Genomic DNA, 19,466 nt, shown 5'->3' with positions numbered 1-19,466 from the left:
TACAGGAGAAGGACTATATCCAGTGGTTTTAAACTGGAAATTAGTATTTTTCCATATTCAAATGTCTTATAAGGAGAAATATGACCATATTCTAAGAACAACACTGGGAGCTAAATAACTCTCATCCTTAGCAATTTATGTATATTGGAACAGTATAGTTAGTATACTAGTTAGTTAAGTATAACTAATTATTATTTATTTATTATGTATTTATTAGTTAGTTAACTAGTTAGTTAAGTATAGCTTAAAGACTCCCAACTTTACAGTTTATTCTATGGAAACACAGTGAAGTATGTTCAGATGCATACAAAATTCAGAATGAATGTGTACAATTCATTTCACCCCTGAAAAGGAATGACGAGCTTCCATTGACTTTTATGATACATAAAAGGCCAGATCAAGCACTCCATAATTACTACCAATATTACTGCAACCTAGGTTTTGTACTTCAGGCAGAAATCTGTGATTAATCTCACACAGGCACGACAACTGCTGCCTTTAAAAATCATGAAGTACTTAGTTCCTAAATAGGTCAAGGTATTTCCAGGCCTCTAAAATTCAATTTTCCCACTACTAAAGAAAATACAGCAAGCCTTTAATTTGTGTTGATTGTATATAATAATTTTTTGTTCTCTGCTCCTGGAGACTAATGGGACAGGTTGCTAAATATAATAGTCAATAGCCAAATCATAAAACTCTTAAAAAAATGGCAACAAAGGGCTTAGTTAATTATTTTACAAGTCCTTGTCTTCTACAATTCAGTTGCATAATTTTACTTCAGAGGAGGCCAGAGGCATTTCAGAACTGAGGAGAACTGTGGTATAACATAATTGGATGAACTTGATACTGGAAATTTGTCAGTACAAAATATATAGTCATACAGTTGGAAGCACTTTTCCTCTAAAATTGGGAGCTCATCATTTACATGATGAATATTAGTTGAGGAAAAGTGAAGTATTAGAAGTAATATTAACTGCAGAAGACACTGCTGGGAATTTACCTGGAATGCTATATAGAATTGTGCCCAACTAATGCCAGGAAAATACTACAATCCAGAAGTGTGAAAAAATAGTTGTCTGAGGGAATGGAGACACACCAAACATGGTTGCAGAGGTTGTCTCAATTGGCCTAGGAGACCAAAGCACGTCTGTAGTTTTCCATTTGTTAGCACATTGGGAAGGTGATCATATCAGAAGAGTTATGTAACTTTGCTGCCTTGAATAGTAAACTGGACTTGATGACTTGGGTCATGCCTTTCAAACTTATGTTAATATGCCTAAATTGGACATATTCATTATGAAAAATGATCAGGTATTTTATGCTATTGCATTTTAAAAAATTGTCAATTTAAGATACCTGAACTATGAAAAGGTTTGGAGAGTAGCATCAAAAGCAACCTTCCCTCCTCCAGATTGCTGTATAATAAAAAAAATTACAACTGCATACAAAACCAAGTAATTTATTTAAAAAATTTGGAACTATTCACATGTATATTCATAGAACAATCACAGTCAGAAAACTGGCAATTTTTGGTATGAATTTCTGTGTAAACATATAAGGAAAAGATTTATTTGATTATAAGTAATTGTACTGTACAGTTTTGTGAAATTTCCCTTGCAGAACAAATGCAGCTGGTGTGTAACAATATTATCTTGTTCTAATTTTCACTATTTCTCTCCTATATAATGATTCAAAGCCAAGTGGCTGTCATGCTTTGATAAGCAACATGCCAGCAGGCAGAAAGGCCTGCAAGAGCCCCACTGAGAGAATCTGTCAACTTTTCTTTGACCTAAAAAGTTCTGGTTTGGTAGATGATAGGGATTTAATCTTGTATACAATTATTCTACAGTAGATAAACAAACCTGAATTTAGTTTGATTGAACTTAGAAGTCTTGTTCTTTAAATTCAGTTAAGTTTGTACTTAAACTATCTCTTCATTTTCCTTTTTTCTTCTTTCCCTCTTCATTTTCCTTCTTCCTTCTTTCCATAATTGTTTATCTAGTCTGGGATTCTTTTGCTATAAAAAGTATGGAATTTTTCTAAATTATAAGTAAGTTACAAAGTTAGGCTGTGAAAGAAACATCAAATTTAAAGAAGGATAGTATGATAGGATTTCAGCTTATGTTATCTAGAGCAAAAACTTCTATAGTTGCTCCCTTGGTATTCTTTTGGTCTGAAATTACTGGCATTATCTGTAAGTAGTCCTGATTTTAGGAGGTTTAATGTAAGAAAGGCCCTAGTTTTGCAATCATATTGCTGTAAGCAATTATCTGGTGAAAAATTAAATTATTAGGGCCTTACAATAATCAGTCCTCTCTGTAGTAGTGAACTGTAAATAGAATTCCATGTATGTAGAATCTTGAATATTCTCTAGAGTGAAAAATGGAGACATAGAAATATAAAGTATCATCCAAATGATAATGTTTTGCTGTGTTGAAAATAGTGTACAAATGTGACTGAAAAGTAAAAACCCAATTAAAACTTTTTCAGTTTATCGACAATTGCAAAATACAAGTTTACATAGGACTAGCATATTTTCATTTACCACAAACCATAATGGTCATTCAGATAATCTAGTACTGCTGAGGTACTTGATAAAACATTAAAAACTTTCTTTTCTTGTTTTGAAGTTATGCGCTCCATCATGTACATTAAGTGGTGGTGAAAACATGTAAAAGGAGTTCCGTGTTCAAGAGCAATGTCAATCCAGTCCTGGATGCACTGAAAAGGTGTCTCTTCATATCCTGCAAACATAGCTGGATTTGCCAAGAGTCCTCTAGCCACCATTATACCTTCAAATTAGAAATTAAAGCAGTAAGTTACATTCTAGTTTGAATTTTATGCTCAGTCTTCGTGTAGACTTTGTACAGCACCCCTTAGGACAACCATCCAAAGCTTACAGATGGTAATGGGAGAACAATGGGGTGAGTATTACAGCTGTATCAGAGAAATTAATTGAACAAGGCAGACCTCAGAGTATCTACAATACCTATCAACACATTCCAGAAATTCTGAAACAAAACACAAGTAACAGAAGCAGTTTTTCCCTTCTTTTGAAGCTGCAACTAATACTTTGTTTTTATTTGTTACACACTTTATTGACTTTATAATATAAAATTACGATGGAAAGAGAACCAATAATTTTCTGTGCAACTCAGTCTATTCACTGTCCTTCTACTAAAAGCTCAATGGCTCAATTAAGTAAATTTTAGGACTCTTGATCTGCAGTAAATCTTTCTGAACAGCATGTAGTGTATTTGCAACTCTAATCCCATACTGTCAGATAAACCCATACAAATTCTACTGTAATTTTTCCGTGATTAAGGGATTCTGTTTTCCTGCATGCATATCAACATACAATCTATCACACTCAATTTATTCTTAAAAAATAGGCTGATCAAAAATGAAAAATTTCTTTTGTCATTGTCTATGACAGACAAAACCAAATGCTTAATATTTTTACTACTAAAGAAGGTCAACTGGATTATGACATTTTTTTCTATTACACATTTCCTTCTTGCTCCGTATTTGGGGGAAAAGTCACTGTAAGCAGCAGGCAGTTCAGTTCAATTTCTGTTGTTGCTATTAAACAGCAAGTGTCAGCAGAAACCTGCCACAGGTGCTGTTTTCTTTCCTGTTTTTCTTTAGCTGGAAGACACAGAGTCTGTAGATACAGATTAACTTTTCAGAACATATACCAAATTTCCATATTGTCTTGAAACCACGACAGTTGCAGGAATCTATTGTGACTAAATAAGTGCAAAAAATTCCCAAATTTTATGACTGAAAGTTCAATGCCTCACTGTGTCCTTGAAGTTAACCATCTGGCTTAACAATATATCCCTTTTCCACTGTATTCTTACTGTAAGAAATCTGCTCCCATGTGCAGGAAATAGAGATTTCCAAGTGGAAGTTTACAGTTCTTTAAAAGATGATCAGCTCCATAAAGAGACAGAATGTCTGAAGGTCTCCCTGAAGTCCACTACTGAATGATGAGATAACATAATTAATCACAGAGCTTTTGTAATTTGCCTTGGAAATAATTATTTGTGGCTGTGAATAGCAGTGCTCTAGTGTTCTGATGATTACCAGTGATTCTGCTTATGAGTTTTTCTTTCATTTGTCTCCATAAGGAAAGAAAGCACTCAAATTCTGTCCTACTTACATCCAAAATAAATACCTTGAAATCTAGTAAATATACTTAGAAAATAGAGTATGTTTAATCTTACCATCTGCTTCTGTTAAATGATGAACATTTTCAGCATCTTTTAAAGTTTTAATGTCTCCATTAGCCACAATAGGTATAGACATGCTTTGTTTAATTATTTTAATTGCATCATAATGTACAGGTTGATGCCTTTCTTCTATACTTCTCCCATGCACTGTAATCCATGAAACTCCAGCTGCTTCAGCTTTTTGACATAGGTCAACTGTTCTTTTTAAGTCCTCATGGATCCTAAAATTGGAAGGAATGAAAGCATTAGGTAGTAAGTTTCCTGGCCTATATAAAAAGCACTCCTCCATAAGCAGGAATTATCATAGATTTCCATAAATAACAGAATAAAGACAATATTACTGTTGGAAAACAGTGTTTGATTTTTGCATTTTTTTAAAGATATATGAGTTTAGTGTATGGAAACGTGTATTTAATTTAAACAGTTCCCAATTACATCTCTGTAATGTACATGGTAAATTTTATAAAGATTGAGCAAGGGTACCCAAAAAATCTAAAATCAACACCATGAGTTTGCATATTTTGTGGGGAAAAAAAAATCCAATTTTTAATAGTTCCCCTTTCCAGAAGGACTGGAAACTGATTTGAAACTTAAATGACAAATAGCAAGAGCCACTTAGGATATATGGTTTAATAATGGATCAAGAATTGTCATAGAATCATAGAATGGTTTGTGGTGGAAGCAACCTTAAAGACCAGCCAGTTCCAAGCCCCTGGTATAGGGAGGTGGTGGATCTTCCACTAGACCAGGTTGCTCAAAGCTAATCCAACCTGGCCATACAAACTTCCAAGGACAGGCATCCACAACTTCTCTGGGCAACCTGCTCCAGGGCTTTACCACCTCCACAGTAAAGAATTTCTTCCTAATATTTAATCTAAACCTGCCCTCTTTCAGTTTGAAGCCATTCCCCCTTGTCCTGTTACATCATGCTCTTGCACAAAGTCTGTCTCCATCTTTCTTCTGGACTCCCTTTAGGTACTGGAAAGCTGCTGCAAGGTTTCCCTGGAGCCTTCTCTTCTCTGGGCTGCACACAAAGCAATACAAAACAAGTCCACAGAAGTTTAGAAGCTGATGTAGGAAAGCAGAATGTATTCCTTACAGCAGCTGTGGGAGCAGTTCCCAGTTTTGTTACCCATCCCTTTATACCCAACTGCAACTGTGGCTTTGCTCTCTCATAGCTCACAAAGCAAATCCTTGTGATGACATAGACCGTGCATTGCTTTTCTTTTATAGAAGCCCTAATCTTTTAACTTGTACTTTCATGTTGTTTGGATTGCAAGAGAACTCTAGCTTACAGTATGTTATCTGGGTAAGTAGTCAAAGGCTGTGCTAGTTCTAAGTTTTGTATTACCTGCCCTAGATATCTGAGTCAAAAAAATCAGCAGTCTTCACGTGTAAGGAACTTACTATAACGTGTAGTACTGGATTAACAGAATTACAAATATTACCATTACATTAAATTCTTTAAGGGAAAAAAAGAATTCTATGTACCACAAACAGCACTTAAGTTAGACCTACCTTATTTTAATAGATACTGAAAATTTAGGGTTGTCGATCTGACTCCGTACATGTCTCACCATATCTTTAACAAGATCAGGTTTATTTATTAAGCAAGCACCATAACCTTCTGAAATCGCCCATCTTTAAAACAAAAAGAACATTCATATTCTGCATTTGAAGAAATGCAAAGCAGTATCAGTTACACACATCAGTTTCTTTCCTTATGACCTTCAGAATGTATGGTTAAGTAAACAGAGGTAGTACTGGCTGTAGATCAATTATTTGTTTGCAGTTTGGTACAGCTTCTAGATCTTGGTTCAGTCTCCATTGTGCTACTAGAACTTTGGATAAGTTACAAATCTCTTTAAGTTCAATTTTCTGTCCCCAGAATGGACTCATAAGGAAGATAAATTAAAATTTAATCTACAGTGCATGCATTAAAAAAAATAATTTGATGTTTCCCCTTTCCTTGTCATGGATTTTTTTAAACAGATGAAAAGTTCAGATTAAAAAGGAGGATTTTTTGAAGTGCAAGTGAGGACATTATTTTAGTGATATACTGGTCTCACTATTTTGCAAAGGCAAAAATAACCTTTGCTTCCACTTAACAGCAGCAGTTTTTAAAATCATTTTTCTTATAAAGGCACATAAAGCACACTAACTTTTGTTATTTTGAAACTAATATGCACAAGAAACAAAGGCTTCAAATGTAAGTATGTATTTTTGGCCTAAAAGGAACAGAGTTTGACATACTTAACTGTAGCTAACTTAAAAAAAACCCCAATACTCCCATGCAGAAGTCTCAGATCACTCTAGAAAAGTCTTCTCAAACACTATAGTTTTAAGTCAAGAAAACCTAATTAAAATAGAGAAATTAAGTATTTTCACTGTAATATTATATTTTACTTTCCTACATTTTTCAGGTTTTCATTTAGAAAAAGACTACCTGAGAAACATGTGGTAGTTCTCAACTGAACCAGTCAGGAAGAATCTTACTACTCTGTTTCACTGTCAAGACAAAATCTTTATCAGTTTAAGTGAGAAGTACATCACTAATTCACTGTACTTACAAATTTAATACAAGATGGAAAAAATTATTTTCAGTACTTTATCTGTATAATTTTATTTAAAATACTATCCTCCACTTGCAGACGTTTGAGATGTGACGGACTTGCCTCATTATTCTGGAAATTGCTACATCATGATTCAAAACACTCTGCAAATTATTTGCAGCAAGCTCTTTTTGGAAGTGCACATTTAACAGTTGTTGAGAAGGGATGTACACTTCTGAGCCAACACTCAGTATCTCAGAAATTAAAAAAGGCAATTTGGCAAATACATATAGTTCTCCCAGTCTCACCATGGTGACAGGCGTCTGGGAGCACTCAGAACAGTGCCTTAGCACATAGACATTCCTGACATCTTAAAAAGCTCTTAATCTCCTGAAATCTATTTTTAGGTTAAGACAGAAATTATGATGGATAGGAAGACTGTCATTCTTTAGTCTCATTAATTATTTCATCATATTTACCCAGCTTTTTCAAAACTTTACCTCTGAGGACAGCCACAGTTTAGGTCTATTCCATCAGCAAAAGGACAGATGATACGGGCAGCATCACACAAAACCTGTGCTTCTTTAGCAGCGAACTGAACAATCAGTGGGTGATCACCTACACAAATGAAAATATATTTAGAGATTTAAAAATTCCCAGAAAATAAAAAGAACGAGTTCTAAATTTTTGAATGATTTTTTTGTACATTGTACAGCTGTCTGACCATGGTCTTGGCAACCAGGTACAGATGACCCTGCATGGAGGGTGACTGGACAACATGACCCACAGAGGTCCTTCCAAGCTCACCTGCTTTGTGATTCTATAAGCCCCCAATCACAAATAAACAAAGGTAGATGGCTTCATACTAAATAAGTATGTCTATTAACAGAGATGGGAATTCAGACAAATATAGGTGTCCTACACAGTTGCTGGCTTAATGTACACTTTCTGACTGAAACTGGTCAGTTGCTAATCTCACAAAGACCATCTATGAAACCAGGCATTCTCTAATTTTCAGCAGCCTTCAAGCTTCCCTTCCTAGTCTGCCCCTTGTCATCTGCATGCTGCCCCTTTGCTGTGCTGACACAGCTGTCTGTCTTGCCCGGAGTGAAACTAGTTTACAGAACCATTAACCCTTCAGGAAGGAACTAAAACACCCACAAGCTTTGCCCTTCCTCATCCCAGCCCATCAGCTTCCTTTTCTGTGCCAACATGTCTGTTTTTTATCCACAGTGTGACACGCAGAGTTGGAATGAGCACACGTGTGCAGAAGCAGCTCTAGCAGCTTTGTCTCAAGTGAGAAACGAAAGTGCCGGTGCTCCTCAGCTTGGGTCTGCTGAACTACTTGTGATTTACTAAGCCCCTGCAGAGAGCCAGATGGTCATTTGGAACATGCTCTCCTCTTTTACAGCTACTGCATTACATTAAAGGCATCTCAAGTATCTCAAGCAGTCTTAGCACTCACTTTCCATATAAACAATTGCTGTAGTTAAGAAGCAGCAGCATGATATCTGAGCACTGATGGAAAGAGATGATCCAGCAAATGCACAAAGCAAGTGCACTCCTGGCACTGAAGAGATCACAAGTGCTTTCTGAACATTTTTCCATTTTAGAGGAAAATAAGTAATTATTGAAATGGTGGAGATTAAGTAAGGAAGGCCACCAGTACCCTCTCAAACAAACTGAGACACTTCTAGAAGTTATGTAAAAATCCAGCAAGCAAAAAAATAAAAAATTGCATGCATATTTTCAAAAGTATCACTTTAATACAGTGCTCTAGCTGAAGAGATTTACATTGTTATAACTAATATTTTAAAATAAACCCACATGCCTAGTTTCTCTTTGTTGAGCATTAAGTAATAAAAATACTGAGTCTAGCCACATAAATTTTTTTAGCAGCAGCCACAAAGAACCTCTATGTGAGAAATACACAACAAAGAAACATTAATGCAGAAGAAAATGTAAAACATAAATCGCAAACCTACTCCACTAATTAGAAGACAAAATCCCCAAACAGCCAGCAAGTTAAAAATAAAACCACATGAAAAGTATAAATGCTAATAATGTAAATACTATAATCTGGTCAAAGCATGAGGCAGAATGTTTTACAGGCCTGTAAAATTAAGGACAGCATAAAAGAACTGAGTAGGGAAAAAGATGTTGTTTACATCACTACAACATTTCATCTCCTCCTTCCCTGTCCCAGAACACCCCAGAACACACTCCACATCTGACCTGTAGAACTTCAATGTCACCGTACTTTGAGTAGATCAGAAATGTAAGTAAATTCAAGGGGGGCAAACTAGTAACAGTGGAGCTTTGAGCCATATTTGAGTCAGTTATATTCTTACTCATTTATTTTTACACACAATGAATTATTTTTTGAAGTTGCATTCCACTCTCAAGAGTCTACCTGTGCTTTCCAATGCAAATTTTCTCTGTAATTGTTCTATTTGAATAATGCACCACAGTACATAGTCAATGCTGAAACAGTGAAATACACTTTCCCTATTACATATACACTTACAAAACCACAAATTCTGAGGCCTGAATAGACTAAATCCCACTTTATAGACCCTACATGCTGATCCTACATGCACGTTAGTGGCGCTTTTCATTCCTCCAGTTGCAGCCTATGTTCGTACATTCCTTGTCACACTGTTCTGCTCCAGCCACTTCATGCCTACAGATCTGTATCGTTCTGGTCACCTCTTCCCACATACTTCAGATCTCTTTACAGCCATGACACTGTGCAAGTCCTCATACTTCTCTTAATAGGTGTTCTGGTTATACTTCTGTACCATGCCTGAAGCCTTCCTTCTCCCCCTCAACCCCAGCCATGCTTAACTTTGAGCCTCTTTTGTGCTTTCTTGGGCTCATACCTTGAGTCATCAACCAACTTTCCAGTGCGGCTCTTGTGAAACCCTTCTTTTGTCAGTCCTTGAGTCCACTGTATCTATGGTCTATTAGTTTTTTCACCTTTAGTAACACTCTTATTTTTGCTAGAGACTAGAAAACTTTTCCTGGCAATGAGTTAAACAGTTGTCTGAAACACATATGAAACAATTGCTAGAAAAAGAATCTTACTGTCACCATGTACCTGGTCTAGCTGTGATAGAGTTAATTATCAAATTTATTTGAAGTTTGTTTATAGTAGCCTGTGTGATGCTGCATTTTGGATTTTGTGATAAAACCAATGTTCATAATTCACAGTTGTTTTGGGTGTTGTTGCAAAGTACATGCACAGTACATATAGAACTTACCATTTTTTTCACTTTGCTTTCCCCTGCTCTCAACAAACAGACTGGGGTGGGTAAGAAGTTTGTAGTGGACAAATCTATGACAGCTGACCTCAATAGGAACAAGGAATATTCCATACTGTAGAACATCCAGCTCAGCAAGGAAACTGGAATGACAGGGTATGGAAACTGACAATTGTCAAAAAAGTGAGAAATCGTAAGAAGAAATCCAAACATTCCTTAGAGAGGGAAAACAACCTTTGCAGCTGTTGTTGCCCTGTTGTTTACTTGCAAGAAACAGTCAAGGGGTGGTGTTCTTAATTGTCCAATGATGGTGATGTGTTAGTTTATGACCAATGACAGTTTTACCTTTTGGACCTTCTCAGAACTGTCTATAAAAGAAGATCTGGAAGAATAAAACTTGCTCTCTTTTGCAACCAAGCTAGAGAGTCTTTGCTGTACTTTCACCATTCCTAATATAGTGCAACAGTAGGGAAAGTAAAAAAGTGGGTTGTGATATGGAATTTTTGTTCCAGAGTGGCTACTGCTTGGAGAGTGGCTGGGCATTGGTCTGCTAGTAGGAAGTGATTGCCTTTGCATAACTTGTTTTTTTCTTTCCCTTTTTCTTTCCTTTACATATTAAGCTACCTTTTTTGACAAATTATTTTTTCTTGCATTTGCTCTTTGTATTCTTCCTCTGTGCTGCTGAGAGAATGAAGGAGGAATGAGTGAGCAGCTATGTGCGGTCAACCCCCAGATACAAATCACTTTGGAGGCCCTGATTTCAGGTGGAGACAAGGTTTTCCACTATTTAATTTGACCCACTATCACTGAACTGTGCTTACTCTCGCTTAGAGTATTTCTGTGGTTTTATAATCAGACAGTATACCAAAATTGTTAACAGATATCAAGTTATGTGACTGACTTCATTCACATGGCAAGTTTGGCTTTCGTGCCTATATAAAACATTCTGACAAGGCAATGGTTTATTAAAAATAATACCTTTGTTTGTTGTGAATTCGCTGTCTCTGGCTTTTGCAGATCTCACAAAATCAGCTGCCACTATCATTGGTGTGTAACACAAATCGCAACTGTACTTCCTAACCAGAGTTCTGAAAGCCAACCTGCAGACACATGAAGATTAAGAGGTAAATACTTAAGGCATTCTTCTGATTAACTATCCTAAAATTCTGTCCTAACACGCAGTATTGTGGGGATTTTTGAATACTACATGTGTATACCTGTGATGAAAATACATAAAATAAAACATGTCCCACAGCTACCTCTGTCTTAAATAAAAGAGAAAGTAATCATTCATTTTTAGTCAAGATACATTCGAGAAACAAGCTTCTAAACAGAGAAAATACACTGAAAACAGCTGACATGATAGTTACTTACTTTGAATAGCGAACCATAGGAGCACATATTTTTACAACTTGCCCAGAATTAAACAAATCCATGGGATCTTTTAGTTGGCATTCTTTAGTTTCCCTGATGTCACCAATCATGTATGATTAAAAGTCTTCTCAGCATCTGGAAAAACAAACAGCATCTGAAACGTTCGTCATTCAGCTACTTCTTATAAATGAAAATGCTAGACTTGCCAATACGTCAAGCAATATAGCCAATTTATTAATTTGTTCGACAAAATGTGAGCAAGTGTTTACAGCGCACTGGGTGCGTTGAGGGTTTGATTATACAAAGGATACAAGGTAGTTTTAAAGCTTAAAATTTTGTTGTTAGAACAGGCTGTTATCTAAAAGCTTAGTGTTATATAATTACATTGTTAAACTTTACTTCCATACTTTATTTTAGCTGATTTTCAAAACTTCTTTGTAATAATCCCATGGTCTCTGTCTGCATTGCTCGCAGACACACATACATAGGTAAGTGCTATTTGATTCACAAGAATCACCACTTCATTTCCCACATTCTCACAGGCCACGCTGCAGAGCAACACGGTTTATGCAGCACTTGTGTTCGTTCTGGTGAAGCGTCCGCCACAAGCCGCTCCCTCGGCACGGCCCCTCTCGGCACGGTCCATCCCGGCACGGCCCCTCCCGGCACGGCATCCCTCGGCCCGGCCCCTCCCGGCACGGCCCCTCCCGGCACGGCCCCTCCCGGCACGGTCCATCCCGGCACGGCCCCTCCCGGCAGGGTCCATCCCGGCACGGCATCCCTCGGCCCGGCCCCTCCCGGCACGGCCCCTCCCGGCACGGCCCCTCCCGGCACGGTCCATCCCGGCACGGCATCCCTCGGCCCGGCCCCCCCGGCCCGGCCCGGCCCGGCCCGCTCCCGCTCCCCGCGCCCCCTCACCACGTGCCGCCGCCGCCCGCTCCGTCGCGCGCTTTCGCCATCATCGTCGCGCGCCGCGTCCGGGAGTGACGCGCGGGCTCCGGCACCGCCAGCATGGAGGAGGCGGGGGCCGCCCCCGCCCCGGCGCTCGCCGAGCTGCGGGCGGACGGTGAGGCGCGGCCGCGGGCGTGGGGGGCAGCGCCGGGCACAGCCCCCGCCGGCACGAGCGCGCCGGGGGCCCGTCGCGGCGGCCCGGAGGGTCCCCTGCGAGGGCGGCGTTGGGCCGGGCGGGCGGGGTCGCCGGCGAGTCACGGGAAGTTGGGGCGGAGGAGCGAGTGCCCCGGCGTGGGCAAGGACCGCGGTGTGCGGAGTGTGTGCTGGAGCTCGACTGCTCCCAAAGAGAAAATAATTACACTGGAAGGAAAGGCGAAGGTGCTCGGTTGAATTAAGAGTAGCTGGGAACTCTGGTCTTTCTTCATCCAGAGTCATAATTGCACTATCATTTCATGATTATTTTATAAACTCACACCGTTGTCGAAATCCAGTATGATTTAATGAGGTTTTGTCTCATGCTACTTGTCAGTGATCTGTAGCTGCCTGGTGTGCTTGGTTATGGGTACAGGCTCAACAGCCTCACCCTGGTTACACTTTAAAGTTTGAGAAAATAAGGTATTGTTACTTTTTAGTGTATTCTGCTCAAAAGAAGGGTGTGGGGAATAAAGAAATGTGTGTCTTTTTCTGTATTTGCACAAAAACCCCAAACAACCCAAAACAAACACGAAGCCCAGTTGCAAGTTCCAAACTTGGTTCTCATGATTGTGGTCTCTTTGGATGCTTGTACTGTATGATATAAAGAACATTCACGGTTACACTGAAGAAATTGAAGGTCAGACAACTGTACACTGTAGGGCTATAGATATTATTTAATTCTTCTGAACTGTGAATATGAAATCTAAATGCTTTTTCAGAATGTTATGCTGACTTCTTCAGAGAAGACTTTGATGTGAAAGCTTACACTTCCCAGTCCATCCATCAGGCTGTGATAGCTGAGCAACTGGCTAAACTTGCTCAAGGTATCAGTCAGTTGGATAAAGAGCTGCATTTACAAGTAAGTTTAAAGCATACCTGTTATTATTATATATGGGGTTAATGATATAAACTAGTCAAAAACTTAGTTATCTTACAAACTTGTCACTTGTGAAGTTGCCCAGTGTTGCAAGCAGTTACTAAAGGTACAACTTGCAGCTAAACTAGTAGTGAGTTTGGCAACTCAATTAAGCCCACACTCAGTACTCCTATCAGGCAGCCATGTACTGTTTCAGTTTTTTACTCTTTCTTGGTAGATGGAAGACTCTTTCCAAATGATTGTGTCAACTATCAAAAACACCTGAGGCCATGTTTCAGCATGGCATTGTGAGAGGACAGAGAGAACTTGAACCCTTACATTGTGTGCTGAAGAGTAACATAAACCCTAAGACTTTCCTTTGAACTAGGCAGATATAACCTATGTTAACATGCTTCTATACCTTCAGAAAGGCTTTTTAGATAGAAAAACGCTTTTTCTATGCAGGAATCATAAATCCACAGTAGACATTACAAGGAGAACACTTGCTAAGTTTGTGTGTAGTTTCAAAACCTACTTCTTCCTTCCCCCTGCTCCGGTTGATAAGTTCTTTGGGAACTAGTTTATAAATGTCATAAATAGAAAAAAATTAACATATGTTATGGTGTGATTAGTAAGTTCACATTTACAGCTGTTATTAAATATGAAGATGTGTTGAAATGTGATTGCTCTGCTGGCTTTAATTAAGATGTCAGCTCTGATGCACATCTTAATTAGTTACTGACCCTCTTCTCATTCTGAGCTTGCTACTTTTGTGAATTAAAATACCTTGTATTCTTAAAACCCTTTCTCCTGTAAGATGTACCTGCTTTTTCCTGTATCTGGCTAATGTAGGGACGCTGATACTTAAATGCCTAATGTAGGAATGATGGTAATAAATTTAATACTTCTTTTAGGCTCATGTCCCTATTTTTCTCTTTTGATTTCTATATTGTTTTTTTAAGGTTGTTGCAAGACATGAAGATTTGTTGGCCCAAGCTACTGGAATTGAATCCCTGGAAGGTAGATATTGTTATATTATGCTGGCTGTGCTTACAGTGGAGGAAGCACGATCTGTGCAGGGAACATCATTCACTGCCAACTTTGGCCCCCAGTGTTAAAGCTCCAGATCTGATTTCTGAGGAGTAACATGTGGCAGCTTTTTGGTTTGCTGTTTTCTGATTTTTTTTTGTTCAGTTGTTTTTTTTTTATGACAGTAGATGGAGCTCCAAGGAGATTTAGCTGATACTTCTCTGGAGTAGCTGCTTCACAGGAAAATGTATTTTGATTATGTTCTGAGCAACTTTAGCAATAAAGCCTTTTTTGACCTTTTAATATATTTTTCTAAATACGCCTGATTTTGTTGCAGTATTGGTGGCCATCTGTTGCCATAAGCACCAATTTTCCATTGCGTATGCATGTGTTCCATAGTTTGCAGATCTTAACCAAAGAGGCTATAACACATAATCTGAACTGTGTTGAGATATTTTTTACTAGTAAAGGGCTACTAAGTTAAATACATACTTTTGTTTTATTCTTCTGTTTGAGATGTGGATTTTAACATAAATTGCTGATTTTCAAAGGCCTTGCTTTGGAACCATTGACTAGAAGATGGTTGCAGTATATTGTTCTTGTGCCAGGAGCTCATTAAACCTGCCATTCTGCTCTTTGTCACTTTGCTGAGAATGTCACGTGGTTTGGTATTGTGTTTTTTTGTGCAGACAGATATTTACCTCTGTAACATGCTAGAATCTCTATAGCATGTTCCATTTTCCCCTTTGTTACTTGGTAAGTAATTTATCTTTGTTCCTTTTTCTGCTTTCACGTTTTGGCATAACCAGAGTTTCTGGTTACTGATAGTTATATCCTTAGTCTTTGGAGCTGCTTGGGTATACACAGTTTTGTGTCAGTAATTGCATATAGCTGTGAAATTAAAAAAATGGCTATTTAATCTAGTAATGGTAGCTTCTGAATAACTTTTTACACAGTTGGAGAATCAAGCATAAAAGACTGAAATATGTGCCCATTCTCCAAATAAGAAATAGTCAGGAATGTGTAGTCAATCTTGTGATTAATAAATACCTCCCGGTAACAATCTTCAGCATTTTGTACTCAGTGGAATTCTGTTTTCTGAAATGATGGTTTTTGTCTGAATGCATTCCTTCCTAAAATTTCTCTGAGAAAAGAACAATGTACTTCAAAACAACTAGTCAGTTAGGAAACATTTCTAAAAGCAGGTGTGGTAAATAATGCATATTTTACAACTAATATGGCAAAGTAAACATAAAATTCAATTCACCTCAAATTTGTTGAAATTTTCCCATTTACTTAGGGTTATGCTCTTAAAGGAAACACTGAGTCAAGATTTGTAAGAAAAAGAAAAGATAAATGCCAACAGATTTTTTAATTGTGAAGTTAGAAATGCATAGCTCTTGGTATATTTATCAAGTGAGTTAGCAAGTGAAGATTATGGAGCTAATTCACAGCATAGTCATTTGGATGTGTGAAAGTGAATCTCATTAAACATTTTCAAATTAGTACACCCAGCTTGTAGAGTCTTTTCTTTTTTAGGCCTGTGCACTTCTTTTAATGGTACACAGCTCTGGTCTACATATTCTTTTCTGTCTATAGGTAGTTCAGTAGATATCTTGAGCTACCTGTTATTTTAAGATAGGCCAAATTATATCACGATGTATCTTCCAGAGCAGTTGGAGGAGGGAGCGTGCCTTTTCACCCATCCTTATTCTGTCCCCTGGGAGGAGGGCTGTTGTATGCTTAATAGCAATAAATATTGCAGCCATAGATGCAGCAGTGTTGTGCCACTGGCCCTCCCCCATTATTGCAGTGTAGGGTAGACAGTGCAGCCTATTTTTCCAGATTTTCACTGTATTTCATATCTTCATCCTCGTGATCTATTGCATGCCATACCATGTATAAGTAACAGTGAACACATGAGCCTGTTACTAAGGTAAGTTTATAGTTCTAAAATATGGAGAAGACAAGAATTTTCATATCTGTACAAAATGACTGAGATAGTCACAGTACAGAACAACCTGAATATAACTATTAGCAGTAGTTTTGTTTGTCTTCCATCTTACTCTGTCATGCTGCAGTTTTATCTAATTTAATGATGACATGCTTGTAAACAGGGCTTTACAAAAATGTAGTATGTTTTAGAACGCTAACAGTAACTGGAACAAAAATAATTTCATAGGCCTGGGTTTGTCTAACTTAATTAACTTCTCAGCAGGCTGATTCTGTATTGCAAAAATGACTCCTGTCCCCTACTACTTTGTTTGCAATTTACCAAGGAAAGAACAGGCATGCTTGTTGGCTTTCCTTGTGCTGCATTGCCAAACTAATGTGGAACAAACATGATTACAGGAGTTTGCTCTGCTTGTAATCTAAATTAGATGACCTTATAATGGCATTGATACCTTACTTTTTGCTAAAGATGCTTATGCCCGGGAAGAAAACCTTGAAATATAATTATTTATCTTCTCAATCCTCTTTGTCCTAGTCTCTATGTTAAATAAATAGTGTTAAATAGGTTATGCCATTTTTATGTTCAGGTGTTTATATCAGGTTATATAACTTGAACTGAAGATCAACATTCTCTTAGAAAGTAGCATCCTTTAACTATTATTTTAAATTTCACAAATGATGGATTTTGGAGTGATATTTATTCTGTGGGTTTATGTTCTCTACCAATACATTTTCCATAACATTCAGTAAGTGACCTGCTCAGTTTATTTACCCAATATGCTTACCAATTTTGGTCTCTCTGATGCTCTGATATAAAGGGGGAAATTGTTTTTGGTTTATGCTAAAGTAGTCTGCAGTAGTTACCATGATTTGAAGAAAAACTCTTTCTATAGCTGATGAGTGTTCCATGTAAAAAATCTGCTTTATTTTGCAGGTGTACTCCAAATGATGCAAACTAGAATTGGTGCTCTACAAAGCACTGTTGATAGGTATGACATTCATTATGCAATTAGAAAGTATAAATTCTTATGTTCTGTAATGCTGTTTATTAACCCTGCTATAAATAATTTTCTCATCTTATTTTTAGAATTAGAGTCAAAATCATTGACCCCTACAACAAAATAGTGTCTCGCACAGCTCAGCTAGCAAAACTTCAAGTAAGTTGCATTAAAAATCGTATTTTTAAAAAATTCTTTTTGAACACGTGTTATTTCACAATTGTCAGACATATGTACAATTTTTCTACTCCAGTAGCCTGTAGTTCATTGTCAGGTATTTTTCTGAGAATCAATATTTATGTCTCTTCAAGGGCTACTGAGAAGTGCTTAGTAGGAAAGTTGGAAATTGCAAAATAGGAAATTGACCTTTGCACTAGCTAATTGAGTTTTTGTAGAGATGGAGGAAAGAGAGGGGAGGGTTATCTGAGCACAGATTAATTAAATTCTCATAAATGTTAGTGTTATTTTGGTATTTAATGTTTTAGTGCTGTTGTGTAGAAGACACTTTTTGCCCTTAAGTTAATACAGACTTTGCTGCAGTTTAATAAAGAGTTTGGGAATTAATTTTTTCAAAATTCTTTCAAATTTCTTCAAAAGTCAAAATGCTTAAGGAGGTATTTGTGGTTGTGGAATTTTGTAAGGCCAGGTGCATAGTTGTCTCTGCCTTTTAAATGTAAGTGGAGTCTACAGAAGAATGTAGACGTCTGTTACAGAATATCACAATGGTGGTGAGATAAGTGTTAAACACTTCCATTGATGATTTTATAGTAATTGAAAACTTTTCCATAGATCTTCAGGAGTCATGTATCTGCATTCTATTAAGTTTATGGTTTGAAATGCAACACAGCTCCAGCCTCACAAGTGCTTAGTGGGTTATTGGTTGAACTATTTGTCTTTGCAAGTTTACCTGAATTTTGAGCTGTGGATATGTGCTCAAGTAGATTGCCATCTGCAAGTGACTGCTGTTGTAGAGTAGATGAAGCTGCAGACTCATGCAGTTTCTAGTCCAGGGGACTGGTGGAGCAGCTGCACTATCTCTTGGCTGAACTTCTATTTTCTATGGTACTTTCACTAGCAGTGAAGTTCAGCAGGGAGCTCTTAACACTCTGTGCAGCCAGTTTGGCCAGATGCTTCTCCTGTTGTTTTCAGCTCCAGCTGTTACTGTTACTGCCACTTGCCAGAAGTCCCATGACTTCCACGTGGCAGGTTAGGTGCAGATTTTTTTGTTCTCTGATGTGTGTTGTGCATCTAGAAAAAGTTGTGGGAATGGGGGGCTAAAGATGAAGATCATTTCTACCCTGCCCATACAGAAAGTTAGACTGCAGAAGGATGTCTGAGAAGAATGAGTCCCTCAACTTAGAAGGCATTTCTTGGATGCTTCCTCTTAGCTGTACATGGTTGAAAGTGGCATCTATCCAGGGTCAGCATTATTCAGGCTGTGCCAGGGGATTTGTAATATCTGACTTTTTTTGCTGTAAATCAGAAAAAAAAGGTGCAGAGTAAGCGGGAGCCTGGCAGGCTGCTCTTTTAGCATCACTGTAGAAAGGGGAATGATGATTCCAGATTCTATGCCAGTGAGAGTCAGACTCCCAGCGCAAGAGCTGTTGTCTCTTCTTGTGTTGGCAGATACTTTGTGAGTACTTTATATTGCACTACACTGCTGGGTGGAGTTGAAGGTCAGGACACCTGAATTAATAAATGAAGCTGAATTTACAGAGAGTTGAGTCAAATCTCAGCTCTCCAGCCTTCTAGAAATGCACTGCTGGGATGTCCTTTACCTGGGGGATTTGTTTGTTGAGGAAGGAGGGGCACAGCACAGCAAGCAATTCAATTCCTGGTGATGGCAGGGCTTACAATGTGAAATTGCTCCCAAATGCAAGACTTGTGGTTTGGGAATTGACAAATTTAGGAATTTTATCAGAGGATGTACAATTGGTAGAAAAAGATGGTAAAAGAGGTTGCCTTCTGTCAAAATCTGTAGGGTTGGCAGGTGTGTTTTGCTGGAATGCACAATGTATCAGTGCCTCTTGTACTTATGATGGTGTTATTTTAATACCTTA

General features: G+C 38.0%; 2 protein-coding genes across 3 annotated transcripts in view; one reads left to right on the top strand and one right to left on the bottom strand.

Moving 5' to 3' along the window:
- Positions 1-1,443: 1,443 nt before the first annotated feature.
- On the bottom strand, positions 1,444-12,467 carry LOC131592480 (tRNA-dihydrouridine(20a/20b) synthase [NAD(P)+]-like). The gene is made up of 7 exons (XM_058864021.1): positions 12,343-12,467; positions 11,425-11,559; positions 11,029-11,150; positions 7,288-7,405; positions 5,754-5,876; positions 4,230-4,456; positions 1,444-2,792 (listed from the first exon to the last, which is right to left on the bottom strand). Exons 2-7 carry the CDS (start codon positions 11,532-11,534, stop codon positions 2,542-2,544), a joined length of 951 nt encoding a protein of 316 aa, XP_058720004.1. The 5' UTR covers positions 11,535-11,559; positions 12,343-12,467; the 3' UTR covers positions 1,444-2,541.
- COG5 (component of oligomeric golgi complex 5) overlaps positions 12,359-19,466 on the top strand; it is a 175,906-nt gene continuing 168,798 nt past the window's right edge. The window contains exons 1-5 of one of the 2 annotated variants that reach the window (XM_058864008.1): positions 12,359-12,490; positions 13,290-13,429; positions 14,389-14,446; positions 17,343-17,397; positions 17,496-17,565. In XM_058864008.1, coding sequence (XP_058719991.1) covers positions 12,436-12,490; positions 13,290-13,429; positions 14,389-14,446; positions 17,343-17,397; positions 17,496-17,565 — 378 coding nt within the window. In that variant the 5' untranslated portion in view covers positions 12,359-12,435. Of the gene's footprint in view, positions 12,491-13,289; positions 13,430-14,388; positions 14,447-15,157; positions 15,212-17,342; positions 17,398-17,495; positions 17,566-19,466 lie in introns of those variants that run through there. The other variant, XM_058864009.1, reaches the window with a different exon arrangement.

The sequence above is a fragment of the Poecile atricapillus genome, chromosome W, assembly GCF_030490865.1.
Source record: "Poecile atricapillus isolate bPoeAtr1 chromosome W, bPoeAtr1.hap1, whole genome shotgun sequence".
Lineage (NCBI taxonomy): Eukaryota > Metazoa > Chordata > Aves > Passeriformes > Paridae > Poecile > Poecile atricapillus.
Note: the sequence above shows the minus strand (reverse complement) of the source record. Positions and strands in the feature narration are given on the sequence as shown.

Excerpts from the sequence above, each read along its gene's own strand:
- LOC131592480 (XM_058864021.1), bottom strand. The coding sequence starts at position 11,534 with ATGATTGGTGACATCAGGGAAACTAAAGAATGCCAACTAAAAGATCCC. Across the intron at positions 11,151-11,424 it reads CCTATGGTTCGCTATTCAAA|GTTGGCTTTCAGAACTCTGG; the intron begins GTAAGTAACTAT and ends ATGTGTCTGCAG. Across the intron at positions 7,406-11,028 it reads CGAATTCACAACAAACAAAG|GTGATCACCCACTGATTGTT; the intron begins GTATTATTTTTA and ends TCATTTGTGTAG.